The 12618-nt window shown below is 39.0% G+C and overlaps 1 protein-coding gene across 11 annotated transcripts in view; it reads right to left on the reverse strand.

The window, feature by feature from the left end:
* The window catches only part of LOC100647781 (potassium voltage-gated channel protein eag), a 156012-nt gene that overhangs the window by 129745 nt on the left and 13649 nt on the right, over positions 1–12618 (reverse strand). For 10 of the 11 annotated variants that reach the window (XM_012313940.3, XM_012313937.3, XM_020865265.2 and 7 more), the window contains exon 2: positions 7462–8900. In XM_012313940.3, the coding sequence (XP_012169330.1) occupies positions 7462–7540 (79 nt within the window). In that variant the 5' untranslated portion in view covers positions 7541–8900. Of the gene's footprint in view, positions 1–7461; positions 8901–10402; positions 10675–12618 lie in introns of those variants that run through there. The other variant, XM_020865261.2, reaches the window with a different exon arrangement.

The following is a 12618-nucleotide window of genomic DNA, read 5'->3' on the forward strand; positions in this document are numbered from 1 at the left end:
CAGAAACGGCTAACTGGTTAAGCCGCAAGGCAAAAGGATTGCGAATAATAAATAAAGATACGCTGATTATGCACGGAGGAACTCAACTCCAAATTTATTGAATTTCAGATATGTCGTGGAGGGGAGGATCCTGAGTAACATGCACTTTGTCCAAGAACGTGGGACGATTTCGAAGGTCGAAGGTTATGGCGAAAAGAAATTGGTACATGCTTTGTTAGATTACATTTACTCCGATATAAGTGGTTGGAAATGAAATTCCATACTTATTTGCATAGGATTGCGATCCTAATAGCGGTATGGTTAGGTCAAGTCAGGTTATTGCGGACCGAGCCCTCCAGATCCCCCGAAACATGTAACCTAACCTAACTTTTCAACTCGATCGTCCCACGCCTCGAACAAAGTGCGTGTTACTCAAATAAGTAACTTCCCCTCTACAGCATATTTCAAGATAAAGATCATTCGGGCTTTCAAGTCCTCTTTTATACATAATTACCAAAAATATATGGTATATCCTGTTTAACAGTAACCTTACCAAGCCCAGTCAAATGACCGGTTTGAAAATTTAATTAAAAATTCTACATTCGTCGTTATTTCATTTGTTCGTCTAACTTTATGTAAATCCTTACATTACCAAAAATTGTTAATCGGATAATATAAGAATCTACATAAAATTGGACGAACAAAGGAAATAACGACGAATATACAACTTTAATTAAATTTTGAACCTGGTAATTCGACCAGGCCTGGTAAGGTTAGTGCTAACTGGAAACGCCCAAATGTCTGAACAAATACGAACGATGTGAAAAAATGTTTCAGACAAAAGTCGTATGGTATGGAAGGGAAATACGCTGTACTTCTATCCATTTGATTCGTTTTATCCTTCAATGACCTTGAAACAGTCTACAAAGAAGAGGTTAGAATCTTTCAATAGATAGCTTCATTTTCAATCGTATATTCTCTCCCGCCGACTTTCGTAAGTTTTCCTTTACAGACGTAAAAACGTATAGAACGTCTCACAGGATACCATATAACTTTCCTCTGAAACATTTCTTCGCGTCCGAATCTTTCCAGATATTCTAGCGTCGCCACTTAATCGCTGTATATTTTGCACATTCGTACTTCGTGCATTTTTACGCTTCCTAATAAAAGTCCGACTGATTACCGTAAATCGGATTCCCTAGTTCCGAAATATCAGAAGGTCCAATCAAGAGACTGCCTATCGTGTTCCTAAAGTTTCTCGACCTCTGTAATATATAAAACAGCAGAAAGATCCCGTTACGTGTCGTCGTTCGGTTTCCTGATCAGATTTGTCAGCAGTTTCTCGAGACGGATTTCCCATCTGCTCAGGACGAACGCGTTGACGGGCCACGGTCTCTAGTTTCAGAATAGTCGTCGGGGCCACGAGCGTCCGGTGGGTTAGGTTGGAAGTCAGGATGATGCATCTGCAGCTCCAGGGAATATTCGGAAGTTTCCCGGAAGACTCGAAACGCTGCACGATGGCTTGCGAGAAGCTGAATCGGATATCGAATCTTCAAGTTGGACAGACTTCGGCTTTCGGAGTTCTCGCCAGAGATCACCGAAGTGAAATAAATATTTTTAGCGTCGAACTCGGGGATTTTATATAAATTGCTGGCCATCCGATCTTTCGAAGATTATAGTAATCTAGCCAATTGTATTTTAAGAAAAATTGATCCCTTCTAGAGGAAAAAATTCTTTCAGACGATATCTTTTACGTTCCGGAATATTAGAATCATTCGGTAACTTGTAAAACGATAATAATTATTGTTAACAATGTCTTCCTCGTGGAATAACGAGGACAATTAACGAACTCCTATTGCAAGAACGAGTTATATGTATCACAGCAAGATAAGAGTTGAATAGCAATGACCTATTCTACTGTAGGAACAGACTCGTTCCACTGAGATGACGAACCTATTCTACTGCACAGACAGACCTATTAGATAATGACTATAACTAAAATTATGACTGCAATTAAAACACCAAGAATTTCTTCTAATTTCGTTTCTTTCCTTTTTGTAGGTTCACAGCCTTGATGTATACTTATATTAATCGTAACAGAATTAATAACAAGGTAAACAGCTGCGTAACACATACTGCGTAACACGTGCAAGAATCAGCGAACGTCTACGAGGAATCGCAATAGTCGCAGGATTTGGTACAAAGCTGTACAACGAAAATATAATTACGTCCCATTGATTTTACTAAAACTACCATCGTGTGTCTCGAATAATCGCGCAAAATCCGTGATTTCTGCTAATCGAGTAGTTCCAACGTTCGTCTCCGTAGCTGCCAACATCATTGGCCAGCAACTTCATAAATCCTCCTCGGTTCGCTCTCCAAGGAAATACCGTTTCTTCCTCTTTCCTTTTTTATCCTTTTCTATCGGCGTGCTTCGTACTCGTAATAAATAACTGCGAACAGAACTTTACGCGGAATAAAGCTACGTATCGTAACTTGTGCAAGGAGCCGATACATCGGACGACGAAGCTAATGAGACGAAATGATGAAAAATGCATTGGATCGTGCAGAAGCAATTTCGATGGAGGGAGCGGTAATTCGTAGAAGCAAGCCACTGTTAAAATTTCATCAGAAGAAACGACGTGTCGTATGCACCGACCTAATAAAGGAAACGCGATACCAAATCGAAAGTTCGGAATGCTATATGGAATCTACTGCAGCAGCCAGCTGGCAAAAATTCCCAAAGCAGGACACCGGTTCCACTGTAATTCCGGTAACCCAAAGTCGTTTAGAACAGCACGGTCTCTGAAACGAGCCTCTGGGGCTCCTTCGTTATAAATGCTCGTGTTCCCTATCTTCTCTACACTGCCGAAAGTAATCAGACAGTTTGTCAGCGGACTCGAAGAGTACTTGCAATCTGCGTTGAATTTCCAGCGTTTCAAGTTCTCTGACGTCTCGTGGCGCGATTTCAGAAGGTTACAGTTGCCGTTGAGGTTCCTGATGAGGCGAAGTCGCGTTATGTTTGCTCTCGTTGTTCCTTAAACGAGAAAGAGTTGCGAAGGTAGACCCTAAAGGCAACTTATAATAGTCGTTTACAGAGAAGATTGCTAAAACTGTTCGGTAGAGCCCGTGGATATGTTGGAAGATTATTTTTATTAAGACAATGTTCTAGGAATGAAATGTAGATATGGCGAATGGGTAGATAGTGGCGAAAGTGTTTGTACGAAAGTGGTTGTACGAAAGTGTAAGAAGATTGCTTTTATTAAGACGGTGTTCTATGAAAGAAATATAACTGTAAATGTAATAATAAATGTATGTAAATGTAAATGTTGTACGTGTCCTGAGATGGCTGTGTTTATTAATATTGCGCGAATCGTATTTTGATATGATTAATTAAAGTGCTTGTTGTAATTAACGAGAACTTAGATAGATTTTATTTACTTAATATACTATATATAATATATAGATTTTTGCAGGATAAGTAAGTAAAGTAAATGATAAAGAAATTGCGGGGATATTTTAACAACGAGCAAGTTACATTAATTTCGTACAAAATATATGTCCTATAGACAATGTATACACTTAAAACATATAAAATCAATATGCTTTGGCGAATTTCATGTAACTTACTCATTGTACAAATGTTTCCATGATAATATTAAATTTAGCTATTATGTAAGTTTGTGGCTTATCATAGAAAAAGAAGCAATGTAACATTAAACAAATAAAATCTATACTTCAACTATACAACTGTTTTGACGTATTAAACAATTAATTAACGATGATTCAGTTAATTCAATAACGCTATCATAAACAAGTATACGGAACATCTGGTTGTCCCCATATTGCTATAATAAGTAGATGGCGAATTTTTATGCGTTTATAATACATGCAATATTTATATACATAACATCTCTGATACAAAAGAATATACAAAATATCCAAAGTATAGCGTTTGCTCTAACGCTCGACAGATAAAACAATTTTCTATCGAGGCTCTACTCTTCCAATCATGTCCTCAAAAAATATGAGTTTCTATAAAAATCCACCGTCTATTGATAGCAGTCACTGTATATAAATTTCGCGTAGCGTGGTCAACGTGTTGACGAATCGATCCTTCGAATCCATTCTAATGGTCGACTACGAGCAACCGTTTCCTCGTATTCATCGAATATTAGTGGAAAAGGCATCGTCTCGAGCGAATCTCTGATCGAGAGTGTGCTCGAGCCGCGATAACAACGAAAAACGGTCGGCCACGGCCTGTCGGCGTTGGTCAAAGGTCACTGACGATGAATAGGCTGTTGCAAAAGGGTGAAACCAAGTGTGGGCGGCATTGACCCATTAACTAGAGTACGTCGGATTCCCAAGATTCACAGGGGGATAGAGGCGCGCCTATCCTGCAACCTCAATCAAATTATGTATAACAAGATACAGTATGTATAACGAGAGAACACGTCCTGAGATGGAATAATCGTTCACCACAGGATGGTATAATTTATTCGACCGTGTAACGTGCATGAATTCGTATTCAAATATTACACACACATACACAGAAGTCGTGCTGCACTGGTCTCGCGTGTTGGACCAATATTGCCTGATATCGTTTCGCTGTTTGAAATGATACTAATTTTGCTGGTATAATAGAATCTTCAATTTTACGTTTTCACGATGTTCGTATGATATACAGGGTGTCTGGTTTTAACCTCTTAGATATGGTTGAATTTTGTGCGGGGCTGTTTCTCTGTTCCTAATGTGACCTAAAATGTTCGATTCTCTATAATTTTCCTATTTTTTCCATTCGTCTTAATTCCACTTTCGCCTCTATTTCGGCTTTCGATAACCATGATCCAATCGAATCCATGTACACATTAAAAACGTGAACAGTATAAATGTAACTTACGGATTGATTTCTCTTTGCGAAATAATTTCTCTATCGATTCCTCTTCTCTAATAATTTCCTATTTTCTCAACTCATCTCTGATGGCTTTTAATCTCACCCTATTTTCGGTAACTTCCGCTCGGCTCAGTTTACCGTGTAATCGAATTTAATCGCTTTGAGTTCGAAAATACAGGAGCGCACAAAAGTACCATACAACGATGTGAGATTCAACGCTGTCGTAGGATCTTTAATAAAATATTCGTTAACGAAGATAATTAGCCAGCTTACGCTGCTTACGCTCTTTGCTATTTTACCTAACAAGCAGTTTTCCAGGCTTCGAAGAAACTCCGAAGGACGCGCGGTGTTACAGACGTTACTTTTGCGCGACCGTGTATCTCCGTGCGTCAAACAACGTTCGTTTTAGCGCACTTAAGCCAGAAACGGGGAAGGCCAATTAAAGCTCAGCTCGTTACCAAGCTGCTCGGCCGCGTTACTTCGCACGTGCGCCGCGAATCCAGACAAACGCGATAAAAGACGCGGGGGGACGATATCGTGAAATACACGCTCGCTCATCCAATTATATTAATTAAATATCTGTCGGCGAGATGGTAAAGAGGGCAACACGGCCGATATCGCCGACCATTTGTAAATGAATCGCACGAGAATGACATTTTTTCATCGCGTGAAGGAGGAATTTTTTCCTACAGGTACACGTTACTATTCGACCATTTCTCTATAGCAATAACTACTATCATTCATCAAAAAGCTCCTGCTCTACTTTTATGCTTCTTCGCGTTCGCGTTAATATTTAATACTGTCGCTATATTTTAATTTCTGGTAACACGCTTGTTACTCGACCTTCTTATAAATCCATAAATATCCTCGGCCTATCATTCATCGAATTTCTTTTCGCAAGCAGTAGAACTTATAGCGCAAGGCAGTGGAATGTTCGATATCTTCAAATCCAAGGAATCTTACAGTTCGTTCTTACAATTTGAGATCGCCAGACGTGTCCAAGAGAAATTAGAATACTGGAACATTTCATGGTCGCTGCGACTAGCGCATCTTCGCTAACAGAATGGTACACTGGTATCTAATAGAGATAAAATTCCATTACTCGATATACGTATCTATATAGCATAAGACTGTACTATATAGTAGAATATAGTAAAATCCATTTATTGAAACGAAATTTTAGTTGATACCCGTTTAATTGAACTTCTACCGATTGAATTCGTTTATTTGAGCGTGAACTATTGTGCGAGCGAAAAGTAATACGTTGGGAGGAGAATTGGTGAAGTCCATTTAAACGAACGAATAACATACATTACGAGTAAAGCGCGTCCAGTATTCTACCGTGCAGACAGACTTATACTACTGTAGTAACAGACCTACTATTTGCTGCAGCGACAGACCGATTCTCCTGCAATAGCAAAACGTCAGAACGTAATTTCTATTGAACACAGAGGCTTAGATGAGGAAGCCTCAAATTGCATCAACGATATAAACCCGAGCCGTGCAAGCTTAAAATCCTTTTCTGCGTGTAACTCATGTACGTTGTATCTGTAAACAACAAGGTGCGATTCAAGTAACGTTAGCCTCTAGCGTGTCCGCTCTTCGACTGCTATAGGTATAGCGAAAGGGTTAAATCGTGTAACGAAGCAGAATCTATCATGGTCATCGCGAGTAATCTCGTTATACGAGGGGGCAACTTTTATCTCTGCACACTTGCCGCGGTTACGTAAAGTTATTAGCTTGACCTATATTTCCACGACGGCGAAACAGAGGGAAGAGGGTGAAGGGAATGCGAAAGAGCACGCACTAAAATCCCGCGAATAGTCGCGAAATTGGTCTTAAGAATCAATTTATCCCCTTTTTTCTGTTTCTCTTTCGTATTACTGCACTTGACCAATATGAGAAATTTATGAGAAGAATAAAAGGTCATATGCATACCGGGGATGATATCTATACGGCTTCATATTTTTCCAGACATTATCAAAAAATTTAATTGAAACGTATATTGCTGGCCAATTATGAAGAGAGAAGTATGTTTCAAAGGAACAATTCGTGGCAAATAAATACCAGGAAACAAAGGCTTTTACGGCTTAAGAGAATACTTTATGATACGGTTACTGCGTTTCTTGTTTGCTGTGTTTTCTTATGCGAAATATCGCACTTTACTGCAGCGCTGCTAAAAAGAGACTCGAATGTTTACAGCTACGATAATGGTACAAAGAAACTCACTTTACACTTTCTTGCAGCTATTATCTATTCGCTAGAAGCGTGAAAATCTGGAGTTTCCTCGAAACAATTAGAGCATCGTCTTTTATATCAGTTTCATTTGATTTGATGATCCGCTACTTGTAAGAATAATCAATCAAATATAGCGCTTCTTTGTTCTCTTTCTTTTAATCGATGCGATAGAACCATTCATAGTAGGTATTCTTTAACTCTGCCAACCAATGCGATAGAACGAATTCTTCACCTTGTGTATTTTATATTCATTCGCATATTATACATATTCTAGTTACGTGTACACAGGTATATTCGACAAAACGATTAATAGGAAAAGGAAACCAATCAAAGTGGTGTGTCGTACTCACGTTGACTGCTGCTCCGTCTAATGATGTTCTCGAGGAATGTGTTTTGCGGGGCGACCAGGCCCCTGCGCCCCCCTGGCATCCTTTCTTCCTTGGATGATCCCGGATCCTGGTCGCTGCGGCTATCAGGACCTCGTCCAGCCTCTAGCTACGACGATTACGTGCTGTCTTCCTCGCCGCATGTCCAGCCTTCTTCTCTCGATCCTTCCTCTTCTCTTCTATTCTTTCTTAATACTTTCTTACAGCTGCATAGATGCACACGCGCGACAACAAGCTGCACGTTCACTAACTGAATGTCATGACTCGAGGGTAGTTCACCATTGTGGTATCGCCCGAATCACCTGTCGACGGTTTCACGTCCGCCTGGAACCGGTCCAAACGAGCACAACCGCCGCGACCTGATATACGCCTTTCCAAACACGCTGTAGCAACACGCTCGACCAATTGTCCCGTACACGTCCGTGTAAATCCTCCGGCGAGATAGTTCACACGTTCTATAGCGTGACAGTGGCCGGAAACGTTCGTCCGAACTTCCGATCTCGCAGTCCTCTGACCTTCCACAGCTGGGACCGGCCAGACCGATAGAAGCTTCTCGATTCTCCGACACAACACCCAACAGTTTCTCTCTACGTGTATATAATACAGAACACTCGGGCCAAACCGGACTACGAGAAACTAAAAGGAAAATATGTAAGAAACTAAAAATAATAACGCGAATTATCCAGGACAGATCTTGGACGATTTCAGGATCCACCTGGCAGTAACCTAGACGTCTCTGTCGTCACCTGAACGCGAATGATCCTCCGTTGCTCCAACGATCAGCGTTCCTATACCTCCTCCAGCTTGGTACGTGCTCCAGCTCCGCATCCACCGTGGATACGACTCGCGACGGAGGAAGTGGAGACCTTTGACTCTTCGTCGCCGATGAACAAACGTCGATCGACGACCGTAAAGAAGACAGGAAGATGGGGGAGAAGATGGTGGTGGAGGACGATGATCCGGATTTATCGAGGCACCGACCACGACAACGTCGATGGGCTCGCGGAACTGTCCCCGGCTGGTGGACGCGCGATCGATGACCCATCTAACCGCAGTCCTTCCAGGTGATCGCGCGCGCTATCACGGAAACCCGACGGCAAGTAATTAGACGACTGCGCGCTACCTGCCACCTCGTTCTCCACATCCTCGGCGTCCTCCTCGGCGTCGGTGCAGCTGGTGCCCGCGGAGGAGGACATCCCTTAGACAGGGGGACGTAGTCCAAGAGGAATTCTCGATCACATCTTCGTCGGCCGATTCTGGCGTCCTCGCGTTCTTTCCTTTATCGCAATTGTTGGTTCTCGATGGCAGGTGAAGCTCGATGATTGGTTAGATTCTGTTCTGCATGTGATTTGAGAGGAGACACGTGCAGTCTTGGTGAAGGTCGAAGGTATACTCCTTAAGTGCTGCAATGAAAGAACATTGAAAATTGTATTTTTGTAAAGTTGATATTCTTCCAAACATCTAACTCCTTCAGAATCGAATTATTTTCTAATTAGAAGAAAGTTGCTTTCTGGATGCTTATGCAAGGGGGACATAATAGATTTCAACATCGAAAACAAACGCGTTTATAATTAATTGACGACCAAATTGGACAGATATAAGTTTGTAAAAACTTTAAGGGTTCATTAAATACACGTGACACGCAAAACTAGATAGAATATTCAAAGTACAATATTTAAAGAAATCATTCTTCCGTAGGTTACATTTCTTTAGCCTTAGTAGTTTATGATACAAATTTGCATAAATATCCGCAGTCTATTAATAACTTATGAAAAGATAGTATTGCTTATGCGCGTGGAAGAGTTGAAAAATTATAATTTTGTCGAAAAAGACGAGTCGAGGTACATGAATAAACAAGTATAAAACGATAAATCGTGAAAAATATCTTGATGCCTGAGCGTATTAATATTAAAGCACAAGCTATTTTTCTGGTCGAACGGGGACGCGGACGTGGAGCTGCCAACAGTGAAAGATAAAATTGCGTTTTCATGTCGCTGGCAATAAATCGCTGCGAGTTATCTTTATGGATCCGTGGAGTCGTATTTACTCGAAACAGCGGCCCACGAGAGGAGATCGTTGCCATGACGCGATTGGTCGCGTAACAATGCCCGCGGACGTCCTCGGGATCCTTGAGCTTTCCGAAAGATGAGAATAATTGGGTTGGAAGCATTTGATTGACAATGAAATCCTGCGCACATGCTACGATGTTGTGCCGTGTTTTAACGCTTGTCATGCGTGGAACAAACGAAAAACGAAGATTCCCGGCTCCTGTCCTTTATTCTCGATCGATCGGACCATGGGAATATGGGTAGATCATGCGAATAATTTTAAAATTATAGTAATACAGAGTGATGTTAAAGTAACTAAAGTCTAAAGACTTGAAGGAAAATATTACTAAAATAACAAAAAAAGAAAAAGTATTTATAATCTTGATTTATGTTTATTCTAGTAACTATGTAAGTAAGTAGCAATGTATAGAATCTGTATTTAGAGGCCTAGACTTCATAGAAGTTACTAGGAGAAAAAGAAAAAACAAAGTTTTTATTAAGTTTCAATTCCTTATCTTGCAATTGTTTCAGTAACTATTGAAACATATATACATATACATGTATAATTTGTATATAGGTGATAGAATTGTATTCAACATAATAAAAATTGTATTGCCTAAATATAATTTAAAAAATACAAATTTTATTTGTATGTTCAGTTTGAAAAATAGAAACTAAAGTCGAAATTAAACTTTATCAAACAGTATGATTCTTTCGATGAAAAAATTTTAATTCCTAACCTCACAAATTCCAAATTTTACCATGTCAGACGACGAATCCTACCATTCCACATCACGTGGTAGCGAAATACAGGGAAAATACGGTGTTTCCAATCGGAAAAAAGCTACGATACGTACCGTACGGTTCGATACTCTGGATCTCGGGAAGATCGGCCGTGGATTGCACTCGAAAACTCAACAACGGATTCAAAACAACGCCAATCACGTTGCAAGCTTCATCAGTCTTTCGATCCGTAGGTTCCAATAACGCAACGTTTGTTTGCCATTGATTTCTAAGGCTAAAGCGTCTTTCGAATACAACCTCTTTCAAATCGATCCAACTTCCAAAATGCCACTGTTTCCAGGTTAGATAAAGTTAAATCAGTCGAATCGCTGGAAATTGCTGCGATATCTTCGAATTATATCCAATCTTAGAAGTGTTGTTCTTCTCTTCCTAAATGCCAATTGGTGAATTCAATTGAACTCGATTTACTCTTTGTAATCGATAAACGATATAAGCGCCGCGAGTGATGATTTTCGGTAAATAAAAACTGTGTCGATATAAAATTAACGCTTGTTCGATTTATTATAAATTATACATCCCTCATATTGATCACATTATGTAAAATTTTAGGTCCCTCATATTAATTGCAAGAGAAAAGCATGAAATTATAAATCATTCTACAAATTATGTTTAAGAGTGCAAATATTAATTCTAATATTGATGTATGTAATGAAAGAAGTTATGAACTTTCGAAATTCAATAAATAAATAACTAGATAAATAAACTGACACTTACAACTTTAACTGTGTCTTGCAATAATTTTAGAAATTAAAATGAATTATTCCATATATCATTTACAGTATTTATACTTTACTCGTCAATAGTTCCAACATAATTAAGTCTAGTATCGAGTATGGTATTTACAATAGCTTTCTTCTTCAAGACTTACATCATTTGCCATTTAAACTCTTCAATTACGTGGAATCGAGACGCTTGGTAGCAGCTAATTTCCTTTGTTTTCACACGGAAATAGGTTTATATGATATCTGCGGCGTCAGCTTATCCACGTATCCTGTCTGCCATAATTATATAGTCGAGCTTGATATACTGTGGCGTCACAAGCGTTTATCGATTACCTATCGACCATTATATCGACCATCTTAAACAATCTACTATTATAACTGATTTAAATTACAGGGTGCAGTCGAAAGAATTCTACAAACAGTAAAATAATATTCACAAAAATAAGTGGCAGGTTAAAAGTTACTAGCATTAATAAATGTTGTTTCCATAAAAGTAGTAAGTTTGATAATGAATCAAAAACTCACAAATGAATTTTACTAATTATATAATACATAAATTTTAATTTGACATGTCTTGTACAACATAAATTTGTGAATTTTTGCAAAATATATAGAAGCCTATAACCTATAACTGTCACTTGTCAATTCACTGATACTATTAATTAATACTTAATTGTAGAAGATCCAGATAATCAAGTTAAACGAACAGTTGAAAGAATACAAAGAAATTTTTAAGAAAGTCGATTTCGATCATTCAGTCTGCACTAAAGTTTGAGGTTAAAAAGAACATTCACCCAGAACGAGAATAAACAACCACGACCAGTTGGACTTGTGTTTTGAAAAAAATTCTATTTCTGTGCGTTGTCACTGAAGTTCAAACAAAAGAGGAACAATTACAAAGTTTCCTGAAACATTTTCCCCTCCGCGCTATAGATATCGTTTAATCGCGTCTCACACATCTGCAAAAGCCAGGATGCTTGTCGATACTATCGATATTACGACATTTGATGGAGTCGATTTTTCTCAAAAACGAATCTGTGCTCGAACGTTTCCTTTAAATATTTTATGAACAACTATAAGACGTATCGAATGAAGCTTAGTATCTAGGGATGAGAATTCAAGCAGAATAGCGTTCAGTTCACTCAAGGGGAAGATTATTTTTTTTCTCTTAGCGTTGCACCAGTGCCAGATCCTGGCTCGCTCTCTCACCGTCCTTTGTTTCTCTAGCCCAGCTGTCACTAGGGATTGCTCTTGATATCGATAGAACTCGTTGTCTAGTGTCGTCTTAAAATTACTCCTATGGTAACTTTTCGTACAGTTTCATTTCCACCATGTTCTTTTTGTACCACCTTTCAAAAGCAATTCACGATATATTTTTTCAAAACAAGGAAAAACTCTTCTTTAATAGTATCTTAGAAATAAATAATGTTTTTATATCAGTATCTTGAAGACGTTCTTTCTATAACCATTTTTTTTAAAAGTCACTTATTTACAATTAATGACTAAAGTGGTTATAAAAATAGAACTTTTTAAGGTCAAGAATAAGT

The sequence above is a fragment of the Bombus terrestris genome, chromosome 11, assembly GCF_910591885.1.
Source record: "Bombus terrestris chromosome 11, iyBomTerr1.2, whole genome shotgun sequence".
NCBI classification, from domain to species: domain Eukaryota; kingdom Metazoa; phylum Arthropoda; class Insecta; order Hymenoptera; family Apidae; genus Bombus; species Bombus terrestris.